Below are 20,576 nucleotides of genomic sequence, written 5' to 3'. Positions count from 1 at the left end.
GTACAAAGGAGCTATTTAAATCATGTTAAGTGGACCAGCTTTTTTGGGCAGTTCCAACATCTGTTTGGGCCACCTTCCGTCCACTCCTGTCTATTACTGATCGTCCTGCAACACTGCTAATATAAGAACATAAAAAATAAGAATAGGTGTAAGCCATCTTTCCCTCAAGCCACTACTTAGTAAGGTTATGGCTCATCTGATTGTGGCCTTAACTATACTTTAATGTCTGCCCTTATAACCCTAGACTCTCTTTTAAAGTATATAGTCAGTATCTTCTCTAGAGAACTCCAGACTTTCAGACCAACTGCATTCAGCAAATTTATTTCCTTCTTTCAATTGCCCTTTTATTAAATATTAACTTCTTGAAACATTCACAAACAAAACAGCAGCAATTCGGGAATTTTGAAATTGTCCAGCAGCTTTCAAGTCAAAATTGGTTACATATGTCAAGATGTTCTCTGCTCGCCCATAATGCTTGGCAATACTCTTTAAACTTATTATGAGTGATGGCAGTAACATTATTTTGGGAGCTCACCTACCCCAAAGTACGTCAAACATTATATTGCACACTGGCTCAAGTCAGCAACTTTTATTTGTTCTTTTCTTTCACAAAAGCTGCTAATGGGTAAAATTTTTTTAAGTTAATTTGATCACAGGAGGCCCTTGTCATTTATCTCATTGCTGTCAAACATTATATCAATCAGTGCTAATATTGGGCAAGCCATGTGTGCATGAATACACCCGCTACTAATGGTTAGGGAGGTGGTTGATCTAATATAGCATTTGTTTCGTATTAGAATAATGTCCCTCAAATTAATCAGACTAGTCATGAAAACACATCAAGCATAATGCTCAGCACAACATGGAAGGGCAACTTGAGGTTATTGGTGGGCATACAACAGGTATTTTATAGCCTGTGAACATGATGAGTGGTAAAGGCTCAAAATGGTTAAGATGCCTGTGTGGAATTGGGAAGAAGATGTAGATCAGCATGCTTCAAAGCACACCTCTCTCTGTGAAGTCAATAGCTGAGGCTGCACTGGCCATCACATTCAATCATCGATAAGTCATCTCAACCAAGATATTAAATTAATACTTCTATGCTTTGACAGTGTTAAATTAACTCCTTGTAAACCAACTGAGGGGCTGGTGCAGGATAATGGAATAACAGAATAATAATGGCACTGCACAATAAAATGTTACCGTTTAGGAATAAGTAATCCAGACCATTAATTATGTACCAGTGTTTATCTTTACTTGAGATACCCAATCTAATCCCACTCTCCTAGATGCCACACACATCAATTAATTTTCTTTTTCAAGAAACACCCACTTTTAAAAGAACTTATTGACTTTGTTTCTTAAAGCTTCTTTCAGAGAATTCCCCATGCTAACCACTTCCATTGTAAATAAATTTATGGCCTTTTTGTTTCATTCGTCGGTATTATCTTAACTCTGCTCTAGTTTTGCTAACATCTCACTGAACAGTGAAAAGAATCTGTCACTGTTTACTTGATCATAATCCTTCAAGGCTTTATGCCTGGTAAATTCTAAGGAGTCCACTTTCCTCATTTACCCCAAAATCTATATCCTCCACAGTTTTTCCAGAATTTTCATCATTTTGACATTCCTCTAGCCCAGACTTGGTGTCATTAGCAAATGTAGATATTATTTATCAAGCCCAGTCATTTATGCGTGTAGCAAATAATACTGGCCTCAAACTCATGTAGAACACCACATCTTTTCAATCTGAGAAACTTTCCTTTACACCTAGAGTTTGCTTTCTGCCTCCAAACATCTCTCCATCCAAATGGTCACATTCCTGTTTCTGTAAGAATTTTAAAGTAAAGATAATTCTCACCAATCTTCTTCGCTCCTCTTCAACTGTATGGAGAAGCTGTGCAAACTCTTTGAAGGACTGAGCTGGAAAACATAGGTTTTATGTATTAAGTAAGGAAAATCACATCTCTCATAACTTTTATCGCAGTAGTGAATTGTGGATTAAATAATTTTGAAGAATTGCTTAAAATCAGTAATATGACATTTGTAAATGGCCCAGTATTACATAGGAATGCATTAAGCAAAACTGAGACAGTCAACATCAAGAAGAATGGAGAGGCCCCTCAGACACAGTTTGGCAAATGGCACTTAATACAGACGATGCACTGGTGTGATAAAAAATGATTTTAGTAACACTGCAAATTCATAGAAGCTGGGAAGTATCAAAAATTCATTGAATGTGATGCATGTGTAAAATTATGATAAAAAGGTCATCACAATATAGGAATGCATCACAAAACTGAGCACAGACCGACGGAACTTGTTAACAAGACAACCTTTCCATAACTTATCTAGCTCTGATCATTCTCTATCCAAAGGAATGCTGGCACAATAGAAGGAAAACAAAGGCATAGAGTAAGGAATGTTTCGGAACTCAAATTACTTATACCTTTATTATACAGTGGGCCCACCTATAACATAGTCCATGAGGACCTTATCACAAGACTGCGTTATAGGTAAGGCTATGTTACAATGAGGTCCTTTCAAAAGCACCAAGCCAATAGACGGAATAATGCAAAACTATAGATTTAAATGGCCACAAACAGATAAATCATCTGATCTAGCTAGAAATTCTGTGGCGAGTAACTCACCTCCTGACTCCCCAAAGCCTATCCACCATCCACAAGGAATGGTCAGGAGTGTGAAGGAATACTCTCCACTGCCTGGATGAGTACAGCTCCAACAACGCTCAAGAAGCCTGATGCCATCCTGGGCAAAGCAGCACGCTTGATAGCACCCCATCCATAAACATTCACTCCCTCAACCACCAAAGCACTGTGGCAGCAGAGTGTACCATCTACAAGATGCACTGCAGGACCTCACCAAGCCTCCTTAGACAACACCTTCCAGACTCACAAACACTACCATCTAGAAGGAAAAGGGCAGCAGACACATGAAAACACCACCACTTGGAAATTCCCCTCCAAGCCACTCACCATCCTACTTGGTAATACATCGCTATTCCCTCACTGTCGCTGGGTCAAAATCCTGGAATTCCCTACCTAAAAGCACTGTGGGTGTGCCTACACCACATGGACAGCCGTGGTTCATGAAGGCGGCTTACCACCACCTTCTCAAGAGCAATTAGGGATGGGCAATAAATGCTGGCCCAGCCAGCAACGCCCACATCCCATGAACAGAAAAGGAAAATCTGATGTAAACAAACAAACTTATGCTAACCTGTGGTGTTCAATGGTTTGTTTCATCTGTGTTTGATTATGCTAGTCTAGTAACTGATCCATGTACACTTGCTTGACTGCTTAGTCCTGTGGGTGAAGCTAGAGTTAAGAAATCGGTGAATGCTCCAGAAAGGACCTGAAGCCCCCTGCAAAGACCATGTGTGTTGAAATTCCTGCAAGTTCTGAGATGTTTTGAAGTATTGTAAATAGAGATTTAGAACTAGAGTCATCTCTGCATTTCTCCGAGATAAATAAGATATACAGCAAACTACCAGATACGTATTGTGACCAGAGGACAAGCTTTACCCAGCATTCTGCCTGGTAGCTTCCTTCACAGATGCTGGGTCAAAATCCTGGAACTCCCTCCCTAACAGCACTGTGGGTGTATTTACACCACATGGACTGCAGTGGCTCCAGAAGGCAGCCCAACACCATCTACTCAAGGGCAATTAGGGATGGGCAATAAACGCTAGCCTAGCCACCAATGTCCACATCCCATGAATGTATTAAAAAAAAGCTAGGACAGAAAACAGCCTTTTTCTCTGAAAACCACAACGGTTTCTGTTGTGTCATGCTTTCTCTCTCGCTCTCTCTCTTCAAATTCTCTGAGACAGAAAGTCTGCAACAACAAGAACATCTGCAATTGCCTTTGTTTTCAAGTGTTAAACCTTGCCCGTGTGTTTCAATAATGCACAACCTGGGCCTCCAATCTCTATCGCAGTCAGGCAGAATTCCTAGCAGATTACATGACCCTCTTCTTCACTCCATTTTACCTTAAAGAGGCAGTCCAAAGCAGAATTATCCTTTAAAACCTCATATTCGTAACAATTCCAGCAAATGGATTTTGATTCAGTAACTAGAAAGTGGACAAGAACAACGAGAGTAGCAACCATCTTTTGAAGTCCCTCCTGTCCCAATGTTATGCATCTGCCCTTTGCTCAATATTTCTCCAAAGCTTTCTGACAGAATTGCAATGTAGTGAAGAGCAGCCATATTAAAAGCATAATTAAATGCACATTCCTTGTCCAGCCAGAACCACCCTCCCCTGAGTGCACTCACGTGAAGGAGGGTGGGGGGGTGCTGTTGGGGTGGTTTTCTGCAGCCAAGAATCCTAGCCCCTCCCCCTTGATATATCTATTTTTTTCAGATACAGTTAATCAGCCACATTGCCGAGTCAATCATCATAGTGTCCTGTGGTGCACTAGTCTTGTATGCAAGTCTGCCACATAGGGATGACTTGGTTCCAATTTTCCAGTGCCATGTAGGGTATGCTGATCACCAAGTATTAAAATTCTTCATCTTTTATTGCCCCAAAAGGATAGAGTGGCGAATTTTCACGTTGGCGGTTTAATGGCACCACAATAACTGTAAATTAGTGAGTGGCTAGGGAGAATCTGGTAATATATGAAGACCTTCTGGCAGCAGCTGACACAAGTCTTATAAAGGAGAAGCAGCAGAGACAGGACTTCTCTGAAATCGCTAGGTATGTGCAAAGGCACTTAAAATGATATTGCAGTAGAAAAAATGCCTTAGCTGTTGTTGTTGCTATGTGTAGAGTTCATGAAACTTCTTTTTCACCTACATCCTGCAGCAAAATTAGCATCTCCAAAAAATGCCCAAACTAAACACTTTGTATGTGCAATCTAAATGGCAGCAATAATCAAATAAAAAGAAGAAAGAATCAGCAAGAAAAAAAACTCAAATAATGGTGGGCAACATAGCAAAAATTAAACCAAATGCAAGATTCACCAAAATCTGGTTGCTTATAGGAAAAAAAAATAAAACTAAGAGCTGAGGAACAATAAACCCGCTTTATGATAAAAACAGAATTACCTGGAAAAACTCAGCAGGTCTGGCAGCATCGGCGGAGAAGAACAAAGTTGACGTTTCGAGTCCTCATGACCCTTCAACAGAACAGAGTAAAAATAGGAGAGGGCAAGACACGTGTCCTGCCATCCATTCTTAATTAGCACATTCTTTTAGATAACATCACCACCTTCAACACCTCTTTGTTCTTTTGTCTGTGACATCTTTTGATTATCTGCTCCTATCACTGCTTGCTTGTCCCTACAACCAGCCCCCCCCCACTTCTCTTCCCCCCACCGCCACCCCCCCCCCCCCCACCTTAAAGCAGCTTATATTTCACCCCTCTCCTATTTTTACTCAGTTCTGTTGAAGGGTCATGAGGACTCGAAACATCAACTTTGTTCTTCTCCACCGATGCTGCCAGACCTGCTGAGTTTTTCCAGGTAATTCTGTTTTTGTTTTGGATTTCCAGCATCCGCAGTTTTTTTGTTTTTACCCCTTTATGACATCTATTTGAGCAAATATTAGGATTACCCATGTACTTGATGTAACCATCTTTTTTGGGCAATGCACATTTTGGGGGCAGTGCCTCACTCAAAATTGTACAATTCTGCAAGAAATGTAACTTAAAATAAATGTTCAATGGAAAGGAGACACAAATGATTTTCTCACACCAGATCTTTCCCACCACAAACGAGACTCCGCGCAGCCAGCAGAACCTCATAAAAAACCGACCTTTAAAAGTAAAATTGAAAATTGACTTTTTTCAATTGTCAGGCAAAACTGTGATAAGAAAGTAATTTCTAGAATGTCACGCCAATGGCATCCAGAGGGGTGTAATGGAAGAAATCAAGCTCTAATAGATTTAATTTGCAGGAAAAATAGTATAATAGGTTTTGTTTATTAGAAGATAGCACTGGATTTGAAGTGGTCAGGGGAATTTTCACAGGCAAAAAGGTCAACTGCGACAAGCAACAAAATATTTTCTCATTTCAGAAAGCTACTTCACAATATTTCATTTGTACCACTACAAGCATGTATGATCAGCAACAGCTCAGTTCCACACTTCCTCAATGTCACTTGAACAATTCAAAGGTCGACCTTAAACTAAAACTATTACAGATTTCTTATACAAGATCATCAGGGTTGGAATAAAGAAGTTTAGAGCTGTGCATTCATCAATGCTGGGATTATACTACTTGGATTGTAACACTTAACAGATGTCAGCTCTCAAGAGATCTAATCTACTCTAGTTGACCTTAGATATTTTTGCAATCCTGGTTTTCAAAAGTAAAAGAAATACAGAAAAGCAGACTCTCTGCTCCCCAAGAATTGTCAGCAAAAGAAACAAGGAGGTATTGAATACAGAAGTTTCTAAAATTAATTAAGCAACGGGAAATCCAGAGTGCATAAAATATATCAAGCATGTTTTGTAAAAACCCAAGAGTGAAATGCAGTTTCCAACATGAGTGGGGAAGAGCAGCTAACTAGCAGAAGCATTTTAAAAAAAATTCAAACAAATCAACCAAATAGAGGTATCTAAGATGCTTGCTGTACAGCACTATTGAAATCCTAGGTTAGCATTTTGGACACAAACTATTTCAGTGATGGAGGTGACTCAGTAATGCTCACTAAGTATCCAATGCACTTCCAGGTATTTTTATGCTTACTATATTGAGAGTCCAAAGAGAGCACTGCTCTGCCAGAGATCTCTGACCTCAGTACATTGCCCTCCCTATTTACATTACTTGAGGCTGTCTCGTTTGAGAAGAGTCATATGAATTTGAAATGTTAATTCTGTTTCTCTCTTCACAGATGCTGCTAGATCTGCTGAGTTTTTCCAGCATTTTTGTTTTTATTACTGCCTTATCAAAGCTGAAGGCAAGCAGTTTTATTGCTACCAGCAAAGGAGTCAGTTTAGCACTTTCACTTCTAAATAAAGACCAAACAACATCTCAAGATTCACTAAAGAGTAAATCTTCATTGCGATCAGAAAAATGAACACTGGTTGGCTTAGTGAAGCAATGATGGGAAAACCTCATCTTGCCAGTGGCAGCATTCTTTGAATGTGAAAACCCACTGTCACCACTGTTACTTTGCAACACTAGGAGTTTTGGTGACTTAATGAATTTTGAAGGAAGGGAGCATTGCTGCATTCCGAAGGTCAGGTCAGAGGAGTTTACTGCACTATGTACAGAACACCTGCTAGTTATGGGGACTATAGATGCAGTCCCTTGTGGCTTGCAACACGATAGGGACATGCAGCATTGGCGTTAGAGATGGAAAGCTGTGCACAGAGGGAGAAAGAGGAGGGATCTACACAGATGGCCTTATCGAGAAAGATTTTCAGGGAGCACCTGTCCTGCCTCCTGCTCAGTCAGAAGCAATGTTTGACGTGCCTATGATTCAGCAAAAAGATGGTCACTGAACAATGCTGCCTATTTCAAAGGATCTAGAGCTGCATAGCAAGGTGAGAATGGGACTGCCGGTGCCTATAAAAGTAACCGGCGTCATCAACTTCTATAGAAGCAGGTCCTTTCAGGCAGGAGCAGCCAATAAAGACAACACTTCCCAGTTTACCATCCATCACTCCATTAGGGAGCTGAGGGAGCCCTGTACTCAAGCAGGAGGAACTTTGTCGTCTTCTCTCTTAACTGAGAGAAGCATAAGTGGGTACATGGCTCTGTCAGGGCAGCATGATTCCCAATGATGCAGGGAGCCATTGAGTACATGCATGTGGCTCTGCAGACCCCATATGTAAACAGGGAAAGGTAAAGGAACTGCAAGGGTTACCATGCCATCAACATGCAGTTGTTGCAACATGTCCAAAACAGCAAATCCATTATCCCGGCAGCAACTACAAAACCCTCATCATGAGGCAGATAGCTGTTTCCACCACCTTTAGACCACCATGATGAACCAGAAGCTAGCTGACTGGAGATGAAAAATAGCCTCTGTACACATGATTCATGACTCCCCTTTGTCACCTGACCAGTAAGGACAACACACATATAATGAGAGCCATGATGCCAGAAAAAACATCATGGAGAAAATTATCAGCAAATTCAAGCAATGGTTCCACTGCTTGGATGACTCTGGGGGTGTTCTACAGTACTCACCAGAGAAAGTGACCAAGTTCATGGTAGTCTGTTGCAACCCCCACAATCTCGGTATAATAAGGGTGCAGCCTTCGCCACTAGGCACCTGGAGACTACCTCGGGAGAAGGAAGAGGAAGCAAGGAGAAGGTATGTAGGATGCCTTTGCTCTAGATGTGCTATGAGCAGCTACTAAGACTCTGCTTCCACTAATATCTCATCCAATATCATCATTGCTCCACATTTACCCATCTTTCTGTCCAACTGCCATTCTCCATCAAAGCATCTTCCTCACCAAAATCCTGAAATAAAAGCCCCCAACAAAAAAACTTTCCATATAAACTTAATCGAACAACACACTCAATAATGCATACAAAACTGAACTATTCACCCTTGTGCATCCTGTTTGTGTGCCTTTGCCTGGCCTAGTACGCTTATGCAGTGCTATCCCAGTGTCTGCAGCATGGCTAGTGGAAGGCTGCTGACTTTCAGCATGAAAGTGCTTATGGTATTGCAGGATGACCTAAAACAACTCTGAGTCTTGAGGGCCCAGCTTTGGACAGCATCACCTCAGTTTGACTGGCTATTGTCTGGGCTCCCTAGCTGAGAGGCAACAACTGGTAGCAGGGATGGAAGCACAAATGGCCTCGATCTGAGAGAGGACAGCAGGTTCATCCGCCACGGTGTCAACGCTACTCTGTTGGGGTGATGCTTCAGCAACTCTAGTATTCTGTTGGAAGACAGAACGCTGGATTGCTATGAGAGCTTGCATATTCCTTTGAGCAGTCTGAGCCTCCATGGCAGCAAGTATGGATCTCATGATCTCAGTCTGAACTTCTATTGCAGCATACAGTTATCAGATGGTTTCTACCTGTGCTGCCAAGGAAGCTGAGACAGTGGCCACCAGATGCTGCATCATGACTGGCTCTGAAAGTGCTGTCATACCTCTGGCCACCACTTACAGAATGGTTACAATACAGATCATTCAGCCCATTGTGTCCATGCTAGCTCTCTGCAAGAGTTACTAGACTCATTCCATTCCCCTATTTTATCTCCACAGCCCTGCAAGTTTATTCTCTTTAGATAACGATCCAGTTCCCTTTTGAAAGCTGAATATGCCTTCATCACAGGCTCAGGCAGTGCATTCCAGATCTTAATAACGTGCTGCATAAAATAGTTCTTCTTCATGTCGCCTCTGATTCTTTTGTCATTCACCTTAAATTGGTGTCCTCTGCTTCCTAACCAATGGGAACAGTTTCTACTCTATCCAGACCCCTCATGATTTTGAACTCCACAATCAAATCTCCTCTTAACCTTCCCTTCTCTGAAGAAAACAGTCCCAGTTTCACTAGTCTATTCTCATAACTGAAGTCTCTCATGTCTGAAATCATTCTCATAAATCTTGTCTGCACTCTTTTCAATGCCTTCACAACCTTCCCAAAATGTGGTGCCCAAAATTGAACATAATACTTCAGCTGAGACCAAACTAGTGTTTTAAACATGGTTATTATAACGTCACAAATAGCTGGAAAAAGTCAGCAGGTCTGACAGCATCTGCGGAGAGGAACACATTTAACGTTTCAAGTCCAAATGACTCTTCATCAGAACCAAAGAAATATAGAAATGTGGTGAAATGTAAGCTGGTTGAGGGGGTGAGACAGGTCAAGCTGGATAGAGGGCCAGTGATAGGTAGAGACAAAGAAGAGATTGCCAAAGATGTTATAGACAAAAGGACAAAGGGGTGTTGACAGGGTTGATATCCTATGAAAGGGGTTTTATTGTTAGAATAGGCTGGTGATACAATGAGAATTTACATTCAATAAGCTGTACTAGGTATAAGGATAGCAGTTTTGTGTGCAGTACAGAAACAATGTAAGATCAAAGCAGCTGTAAGCCTACAACTGTCTCCACAGAAACTAAAGTGAGAGGAAACTCATTTTGAATTTGTAAGGTGAAAATGCTATGCCTGGTATCTGGTTAAGTCTATGGGTTACTGTTGCCTTAATAGAGATTAGTTTGGGAATTTGTTAAAATTTTGATAGTAGTAATTTGTAGTCACGTGTATATATTTAACTTGTGTAAATTAATAAAATGCTTCATTTAGTTTAATATAAAACCTCTCAAGAACTGGTGGTCTGATTCCTGCCTTTGAGTTGCACCTCAAACATACCACTTAAAAATATAGGTTTTGACAGTTATTTAACATTTCCCTCTGGGATTTTTAAAAAACTCAGCTTTACCAAAAGGCTGTCTCAAAACACTTCCTTCAGCATCCTCAGATGCATCTCATCCGGTTCTGGTGACTTACCAACTTTAAGTACATCCAGCCTTTCTAATATCATTTCTTTATCACATTTCAGCCCATCTATAGGTTCAACTACCTCCTTTATGATTACGACTTTGGCAGCATTGTCATCTTTGCTAGAGACAGATAGAAAGGATTCATTTAGTATCTCAGCTATGCCTTCTGCTTTGATGGGTAATTCCTTTTTTAAGTCCCCAATTGCACCTCCATTTACCACCCTTTTACTATTTATATGCCTATAGAAAACTTTTGGATTCCCTTTTATATTGGTTGCCAGTTTCTTCTCAAACTCCCTCTCTGCTGCTCCTATTTCTCTTTTCACTTCCCCTCAGAATTTCTATTTTCTGCCTGGTTCTCATCTCTATTGTCAACCTGACATTTGTCCTACACGCCTTTTACCTGCTTCATCTTTCTGTCTCTCTCGCTCTTGCCTTCTTTGGTCATCCAGGAAGCTCAGCTTTGTTTGTCCTACCTTTCCCCTCGTGAAAATGCACCTCAATTGTAAGCAAATCATCTCCTCTTTAAAAGCAGCCCATTGTTCCATTACAGTTTAGCCTACCAGCCTTTGAATCCAACTTACCTATGCAATGCAATTCTCAATGTATTGAAATTGGCCTCCCTCCAATGAATTATATTTACTCTGCAGTGTTCTTTGTCCTTTTCCATAGCCAAGCTTATGATACTATGGTCACTGCCCGCTACATGTTAACGAATGACACTTTCCCCATTCATTTTTCCACCTCATTCCCTAGAACAAAATTCACCAAAGCCTCATTCCTCTTTGGACGGGAAACATAATGGTGCAGAAAATTCTCGTAACCTCACTTCAGAAACTCTTTACGTTCTCTGCCTTTTACACTATTACTATTCTGGTCTAATGAAAGCCCCCATTATAACTCTTTATAGGTTTTGCACCTCTTTGTAATTTCCTTACCAATTAGTTCCTCTACATCTTTCCCACTAGTTGGAGGCCTATAGAATACACACAGTTGTGTGCTGATACCTCTTATTGTTTCTTACTTCTAACAAAATAGATGCTCTCCTTGACCCCTCTATGACAGTCTTTCTCTCCAGCACTGCAATACTCTCCTGCCACCCACTTCCTTTTTTTCCTTCCCTAGCTTTCCTAAACATCTGTATACAGGGATATTTAACTCCAATAGTCCAATTGTGCATGCTGACTTACCATGTGCAGATCCCAACTTTACACTACTCTCTCAGGCATTCGCAGTGTCAGTGTCTGAGCTGTTGGCTGCAAGCATCAGATCAATTGAAGAAGTTTCTTAATCAGAGATCTCGTACGTCTTTTGCCCTTCCTCATGATACTGCAGTGGCTGGCCTGGCAGTTTTGGGTATTTGAATAGATAAATGTAGAAGGCAAGTGTTAGGTTGAGGTAGAAAGCAGAAGATCCATGATCACACCATCTGCAGCTTACACTTCATGTCAGATAGCAGTATGAGGGCAAGGTGGAACTTGAGAAGGATCACTAAATATGAACTACCATCATTCTGAAAGTTCTCACCAATACCTGATTCAATGGGTTGTGTCACAGTCTCCCCATGGCCAGGATTTTTCAGTTGGTGGGCAGGCTCAGCGGGAGCGGTCACAGAGACAGTCGCCACCTGTGATCAGCTCTGCGCCACCATTTTATTCAGGCAGGCCAATTAAGGCCCGCCCAGTGTAAGACGCGAGCCGTAGTGCTCAGCGCTATCTATGTAGGCAAGGGGAGGAGAAAGAATCGGGGCTAGCGTGCTTTTGCACATGCGTGCATCAATCTCCCTGAGGCAGCACTGTGCCTCAGGCAGATTGAAGGGCTTTTGAAATTATTAAATAAATGGAGTAAAAATGTAATTAAACATGTCCCCTCATGTGACTGTGTCACATGAGATGGGACATGTTTTGATATCTCAAGACATTTATTTATTTAATTAATAAAAGCATTAGGAAGCCTCATCCCGCTTGTGGGTGAGTTTCCGAAAACCGCTTGGTGTTCTCACCTGCCCACCAACCTTAAGGTTGGATGGGCAGCATTAACAATTACATTAATTACTTCCTTAATGGCCTTAATAGGCTGTTTAAATATTGGCGGGCATGCGTCGCGAGACAGTGCAATGACATCGGGATGCAAGCTCAACGTCATCATGCGTCAGTTTACACATCGGCATGTCTGGCCTGCCCCCACACACCAACTGTAAAATCCTGCCCCGTGAAACAGAGCATAATCTTCTCCAGACGGTTCAGATGATACAGGCATTCCTGTTCCCTCCAGTTCTGATCTGCTCCTTTTGGTTATGGGCCACATTATCCTGCAGGAGAGAAGAAAGAATATCAGTGATTGTGTTGCAATGTGTTAGGGCAATGTGTCCTACCATGGTTGAATAGCTGGAGGAACATGCAAGCAGCAAGAGGTGGGTGTGAGGCTGGCAACATAGAAAGGTGTGGGAACATGTGGTGGAGTATCTGACTGTTAGGCCTAAGTCTCGCCTGCAAGAGGTAGCTGATGGTGAGTGACTGGGGTGTGGTCCATTGAACAGCGTGAGAGAATGATGGTACGGTGGCTAGGAGATGTCCTTTAAAGATATATTCACTGACCTTGGCCGCCTGTGTGAGGTCATTGAACATCTTCAAGCACTGTTGTCAGGCCCTTGGTGCTAGGTTCCCGGAATTGATCTCTAGGCACCTGCTCACATTGCCTTCTCAGGATTTGTCTTGAGAACCTCTTGGACCCCGGTGGAAGCATTGTTTCTCTCCAATTTCAATCTCCTGCACTGATGCCCTCAGCACCAAATCAAAAATGCTAGGAGTTCACTCTCTCAGCCATTGCTTCATTTGGGTTCCTTTGCTTTGCAGCCAATTCCTGCACAGTCAACAGCAGCCACCTTATAATGAATGCTGTGCTCAGAGGGACAAGTTGCCACTAAGAGATGCAGGCTAGCTGAAGCACATGCTAATAGTACACACTGCTGGGCTCTTCACTGAGTGGGCAGCCAGCCCACATACCATTCAGCATCAGGTTGCATGCTCAAATCATGGAAATATGGAGACAGCATGTTTGCATCCTGCCTCGCTCAAAGCATCCAGGTATGGGCTAATCGTGAATCAGAACCCTGCAACCAAAAATTGGAGCAATCCCATTTTTAATCTTGCATATTTAGCAGTATAGCACAGGCGAGTCATGTAGTGCAGTGAAAGCTAATAACAAACTTCAATTATAATAGTGTTGATGAACAGTTTCTACAAGCAATCAGTAATATCAATAGAGAGTATACAGAGAATTTCTGCAGATTCCAGCTCTTAAATCAGGCTTCTGAGCTTATCCTGCTCAAGATCTCTTTATTCTTGAGATCAGCCTTTTCTCTATTAGATCTAGTAACAGATAACAGTTAAGCTGGCATCCTCTCAGTTGGTCAAATAGTAAAAAGGTTCAGAGCAGCAAGCTGCCTTCTCCAAGTAACTAAATTATACCAAACTGCTCCGGTATACTTCAGGAAGGATTTTTATCACAAAGTAATGGTCTTCTTTGATCACACCCCTCCTCTTGAGTTTTTTCTCAATCAAGACTTTTTTTGGTGGACCTTTCATCTAAGGCAGCAGACATAGAAATCTGTGGAATATATTTCAGTTATGACTGTTGTAAATTACAACTTAGCTTCAGGTATTTACTTTGGTATTTCCCGGTCTACCATTAGTTTTAATGTAATTTCCACTGTATTAGAATTATTTCTTCTGAGAAAATCCAGTCATTTTCAATATATCTCAAGAATTATTTATTTTAAATATTAATTTTTACACATTTTTAAAAAAATATACCTGAGGTTTTATTAATAACATTTCACATCAGTAGATCATTAACCATTGATTCTAGTTTTGTTTGAATTTCATTTTGTAAGAATCACAGTTCAATATTTTCTCCAACTATAGTATTTTTTTCCTCCCTTAAAAATTTAATATCTAGGCTTTTTTGTCAAACAACAACGTGAATGACCCATTAGCCTGACCTATCATAAACATATACATTGGGGTAGTGTGTCCACTCATTTCTGCGTGTGTAATACCAGCACAATCTGAGTGGAATTGGCCAAACCTGTGCATTAGATCAGTGATTTACACTGATTTAAGATTCCATTCATTAGATAAGGCCCTGCCCATAAAGACGTCCATACCTTGAGGTTGAAATTGTGTGATTCTGCTCTTCGAATTACACTCATTTTCTTCGGCACTATTTGACATATTTTTAAAGTTTCTTCATACAAATTTTTTTTAAACTATGAAATTGATTAGTGTATCCCAATTAAACTGTATATGGTTCATTAAAGTTTTAATTTAAGAAATAATTTTCAGTGATTTTAAATCAGGTTATTCAGAGGTGGAGGACGGAAGCCGGCAAGCACATCAGCAGCTTGTGGACAGCAATCCTGGACAGCTGTATCTGCGCCAAGAATCTGTGGCTCAAAGAGCTTCAGCTCAGTCATTGAGCTGCAGTCCAAGCTGCAGGCATTGAAGGACATCAGGAAGGGGCTAAGTTATCTGGACACTTTGTTCCAGGAGGCAGCCACAACCCTCGGATAAAGCAGAACTTTAGAGTTGATCAATGGCTAGGGACAAGGGGATGTGGCTACAAGTTAAGAGGTACTGGGATCTGGGATGCAGCTCTTGACTTTAACCAATGGGTACTTGCTACCTGTGGGGATGAGAACAAGGACTGCGGCGTAAATGGAAAAACTGACCATGGTCGGAAGCGTATTTAAGTATGGGGATGAAGAGGTGAAAAGGGATGTGGTAGTGATAGGTCAGGAGGGACAGAGAATAACAAAGGTCAAAGGGCATTAGTGACCAAGATGACATCAGAAAAATTGATGAAAAGGAAAAGGAGCAAGGGAAATCAAGATGTAAAACCAGTTTGGGTGGAGTCAAGAAATTGCAACTGGCAGAAAACATTGGTGGGAGTTATTTATGGGCCCCTTAACAGTGATTTAGTATAAGCAGAGTCTAAACCAGGAAATTAGAAATGCACGTAATAAGGATAATACAGTAATCATGGGGGACTTTAATCTTCATATAAATTGGGCAAACCAATTTGCAGAAACATGTGGTGAACAAGTTCATGAAATCTATACAAAACAGTTTTCTAGATCAGTATGTTGAGAAACCAACAGGCTATTTTGGATCTAATACTGTGCAATGAGAAGGTTAATTAATAACCTTGTAGTAAATGGGCCCCTGGGGATGAGTGACCATCATATAATTTTATAATGAGCTTGAAAGTAATTTAGTTAAGTCCAAAACGAGGGTCTTAAAACTAAACAGAGCAAACTATGTAGTTTATGAGGGGTGAATTGACTAAGGTAAACTGGGAAACTGCAGTTAAAGAGCCAAGCAATGGCTAACTTTTTAAAAATCAGAACATAATTTGTACCAAATCAATATTCCTTTAATGCACAAAAAATCTGTTGTAAGTTTTCTTGCAGATGTAACTATTAGAATGGATAAGAGGGAATCAGCTGATGTAGTGAATTTGAATTTTCAAAAAGCGTTCAATAAGGTGCCACACAAGAAATTAATACACAAGATTAGGAATCATGGGATAGGGGGTTATATGTTATCATGAAATTAACGGGACATTTTCAGGTCATCAGGCGGTAATGAGCAGTATACTGAAAGAATCAATATTTGGGCCTGAGTTATTTACAAGTTATATTAATGACTCAGGTGAGAAACTGAGTATAACATATTCAATTTTGCTGATGACACAAAGTTAAGTTGGAAAATAAATGGTGAAGAAGACGCAAATAAGCTACAGAGGGATATAGACAGGTTGAATGGATGCTCAAAAACTTGGCAGGTGAAATACAATGTGGCAAAATGTGAAGTTATCCACTTCAGTAGGAAAAATATAAAGAGTCAGAATATTATTTCAGTGGTGACACTGGGAAACATTTGCATTCAAAGGGACCTGGGTGTCCTTGTACATGAATCACAGAAAGTTAACTTGCAGGTACAGCAGGCAATTAGGAAGGCAAATGGTATGTTAGCTTTTGTTACAAAGGGTTTGTAGTATAAAAGTAAAGAAATCTTACTACAATTATAAGGAGCACTGATGGGGCCAGGCCTGGAGTGCTATGTGCAGTTTTGGTCTCCTTGCCCTAGAAGAAATGCAACAAACGTTCACTAGACTAGATCCTGAGATGAAGGGATGATGTGATTATCCTATGAGGAAAAATTAAGTAGGCTAGTTCTGGAGTTTAGAAGAATGAGAGGTGATCTAATTGAAATCTATAAAATTCTTAAATAGCTTGACAGCGTAAATGCAGAGAATATGTTTCCCCTAGGCCGGGGAATCTATAACACATGGTCACAATCATAGGATAAGGGGTTGGCCATTTAGATCATGGAGATGAGGAGAAATTTCTTCATACAAAAGGTTGTGAATCCTTGGCAAAGAGTTGTGGATGCTCAGTCATTGAGTATGTGAAAGAAAAGATTGATAGTACCCAAAAAAACTAAGGAGTTAAGGAACATGGGGATATAGCATGGGAAGGTAGACTTAAGGCGGAACTTGCTAAATGGTGGAACAAGCTTGAAGGGCCAAATGGACTGCTGCAGCTCCTATTTCTTATGTTATGACTGAAAACCCTTATTAAAATGCTTGTTTTTGCTGATCAACTTATTATCAACAAAATTAAGAAAACTGCACCAGGTTACCACTCAAATAAATCAAATATATTTTAATGGAAAGCAAAATAAACAATTGACTACTACAATGCTGCCTTGGACTGGTTGATAGATTTTATATTTGTAATTATACACATTTGATCAGTAACCTAACCAGTGCAATTTCAAGCATATATAGGGTACAGTTTCCCATTTGTGGCGAAAAATGGAAATGGAATGCCATTATGTACATACATATATTGATTGATTCTTATTTACTTATCCCAGATCTCCTATGGTATTGCTCATTGTAAGTCAGAGGATACACCTAGTGCATTCCAGACAGGTCCAAGCCACTTTCATGGTCAGACCTCATTGAAATATTACAGTTGAGGTTTTAGCACTCAGTGAACAAACACTGACTAAATCATGACTGGGGTGGGGGACAGAGGGTTCAGCTGCTCCTCTGCAGCTGAGCCATCAGCCATGTCCTGAATGTACAGGGCTTAGATAATCTAGAAGATGGCACTGAAATACCTTAACTCACATGTGGTCCCTTTACGAATAGTAGGTTAGACTGCGCAATGGTTGGAACTGATGACAGAGAATGTGTGGTGCACATTACACTTAACGCTACACAAATACAATGGGCTGAATTTTCCCCCCTTTGGGGGGGGGGATGTTTAGGAGCGGGCATGTGGAGGCACGCCTCCAATCAGCACCCCTGTCAGGGACGCGCCGTCATTTAACGTGGGTGGGCCAATCAAGGCCCACCCAGTGTCACATCCGCAAAGAAGCAGTATGCGCTCCCAGTGAGGGCGGGGTGGGGGGGAGATTCCCTCAGCCGAGAGTGCGCTCTTTCACGCATGCGCGCAAAAGAGCGCACTCATCTCCCTGAGGCTAAGTGCTACCTCAGGGAGATCGGCTCCTATCTGAAAAAATTTTAAAAACAGAAGAAATAAAATTCCAAGACATGTCCCCTCATGTGACACCGTCACATGAGTTGGGACATGTCCATCACTTTTATCGACAATTTTATTAAACATTTTAAAACCTACATAAAACCTCATCCCGCCCGTGGATGAGGTTTCATGCTTTTTCTTACGCCCTCCAAGGCTCCCGGCCTGCCCGCCAACCTTAAGGTTGAATGGGCAGGTCCATTAATTACTTTAACTACACTGTCAATGGCCTCAATTGGCCATTGACAGGTCGGCAGGCGCACAGCTGATTCTGCTGAGTCCCCACCTACCTGAAAATTGAAATGAGGTGGGGTGATGTTGGGAGTTCTGCCTGATGTCATCCCGCGTCATTTTACGTGTTGGCAAGCGGACCCTGCCACCCCACTCACCAACTGGGAAGTCCTGGCCAATATTGCAGTTCTACAGCCATCATAGGAGTTCAAATTAAATATTTTAATAAGACCCCCACCTCTTTCAAGCAGATATATAGACATGGGGTGAATCTCAAGCCAGTGCCATTTTTTCCATTTTTGTATCATCTCCGCTGCATTGAGAGTAATTATGTTAGGCATCATGGTCATTGATCTATTATGGTTGAATAAATCAAATTCAGTTTTAATTGAATGATATTCTGGAATCTTCACTCATGCATTGGGGATCAAGTTAGTTCTCACTGTTAATTAGCTTGTGAAAGCTGAAGGAGTAGCCTTTCAAAATGATAAAAACAAAAAACTGCGGATGCTGGAAATCCAAAACAAAAACAGAATTACCTGGAAAAACTCAGCAGGTCTGGCAGCATCGGTGGAGAAGAAAAGAGTTGACGTTTCGAGTCCTCATGACCCTTCGACAGAACTAGGCGAATCCCAGGAAGGGGTGAAATATAAGCTGGTTTAAGGTGGTGGGGGGGTGGGCTTGGGTGGGGGGATAGAAGTGGAGGGGGTGGTGTGGTTGTAGGCAAAAGCAGTGATAGAAGCAGATCATCAAAAGATGTCACAGACAGCAAAACAAAAGAACACATAGGTGTCGAAGTTGGTGATATTATCTAAACGAATGTGCTAATTAAGAATGGATGGTAGGGCACTCAAGGTATGGCTCTAGTGGGGGTGGGGGGAGCATAAAAGATTTAAAAATATTTTAAAATAATGCAAATAGGTGGGAAAAAGAAAAATCTATATAATTTATTGGAGAAAAACAAAAGGAAAGGGGAAGAAACAGAAAGGGGGTGGGGATGGAGGGGGGAGGTCAAGACCTAAAGTTGTTGAATTCAATATTCAGTCCGGAAGGCTGTAAAGTGCCTAGTCGGAAGATGAGGTGTTGTTCCTCCAGTTTGCGTTGGGCTTCACTGGAACAATGCAGCAAGCCAAGGACAGACATGTGGGCAAGAGAGCAGGGTGGACTGTTGAAATGGCAAGCGACAAGGAGGTTTGGGTCATTCTTGTGGACAGACCGCAGGTGTTCTGCAAAGCGGTCGCCCAGTTTACATTTGGTCTCCCCCTTCCACAACTCTTTCTCCAGTACATTCATGGTTACTTCGGTGCTGCTTCGTGCTCTCGTCAGGACTTGGAAAAATTTATTAATTTTGCTTCCAATTTCCACCCCTCCATCATTTTCACGTGGTCCATCTCTGACACTTCCCCTCCCTTCCTTGACCTCGCAGTCTCAATCTCTGGTGATAGACTGTCCACCAATATCCATTACAAGCCTACCGACTCCCACAGCTACCTTGACTACAGCTCCTTACACCCCGCTTCCTGTAAGGACTCCATCCCATTCTCTCAGTTCCTTCGCCTCTGTCGCATCTGTTCCGATGATGCTACATTCAAAAACAGTTCCTCTGCAATATCCTCCTTCTTCCTTAACCGAGGTTTTCCACCCACGGTCGTTGACAGGGCCCTCAACCGTGTCCGGCCCATCTCCCGCGCATCCGCCCTCACGCCTTCTCCTCCCTCCCAGAAACATGATAGGATCCCCCTTGTACTCACTTATCACCCCACCAGCCTCCGCATTCAAAGGATCATCCTCCGCCATTTCTGCCAACTCCAGCATGATGCCACTACCAAACACATCCTCCCTTCACCCCCACTGTCGGCATTCCGTAGGGATCGTTCCCTCCGGGACACCCTGGTCCACTCCTCCATCACCCCCTACTCCCCAACCCCCACCTATGGCACCACCCCATGCCCACGCAAAAGATTTAACACCTGCCCCTTCACTTCCACTCTCCTCACCGTCCAAGGGGCCAAACACTCCTTTCAAGTGAAGCAACATTTCACTTGCATTTCTCCCAACTTAGTCTACTGCATCCGTTGCTCCCAATGCGGTCTCCTCTACATTGGAGAGACCAAACGTAAACTGGGCGACCGCTTTGCAGAACACGGTCTGTCCGCAAGAATGACCCAAACCTCCTTGTCGCTTGCCATTTCAACAGTCCACCCTGCTCTCTTGCCCACATGTCTGTCCTTGGCTTGCTGCATTGTTCCAGTGAAGCCCAACGCAAACTGGAGGAACAACACCTCATC

At 41.8% G+C, this 20,576-nt stretch overlaps 1 protein-coding gene across 1 annotated transcript in view; it reads right to left on the bottom strand.

Annotated features, from left to right (window-relative positions):
* Positions 1–20,576, bottom strand: part of arhgap42a (Rho GTPase activating protein 42a) — a 533,191-nt gene that overhangs the window by 325,354 nt on the left and 187,261 nt on the right. The window contains exon 3 of the mRNA XM_041199402.1: positions 1,862–1,923. Coding sequence (XP_041055336.1) covers positions 1,862–1,923 — 62 coding nt within the window. The remainder of the gene's footprint in view (positions 1–1,861; positions 1,924–20,576) is intronic.

Source organism: Carcharodon carcharias, chromosome 11 (assembly GCF_017639515.1).
Source record: "Carcharodon carcharias isolate sCarCar2 chromosome 11, sCarCar2.pri, whole genome shotgun sequence".
Lineage (NCBI taxonomy): Eukaryota > Metazoa > Chordata > Chondrichthyes > Lamniformes > Lamnidae > Carcharodon > Carcharodon carcharias.
This window is presented reverse-complemented; position numbering and strand designations above follow the sequence as displayed.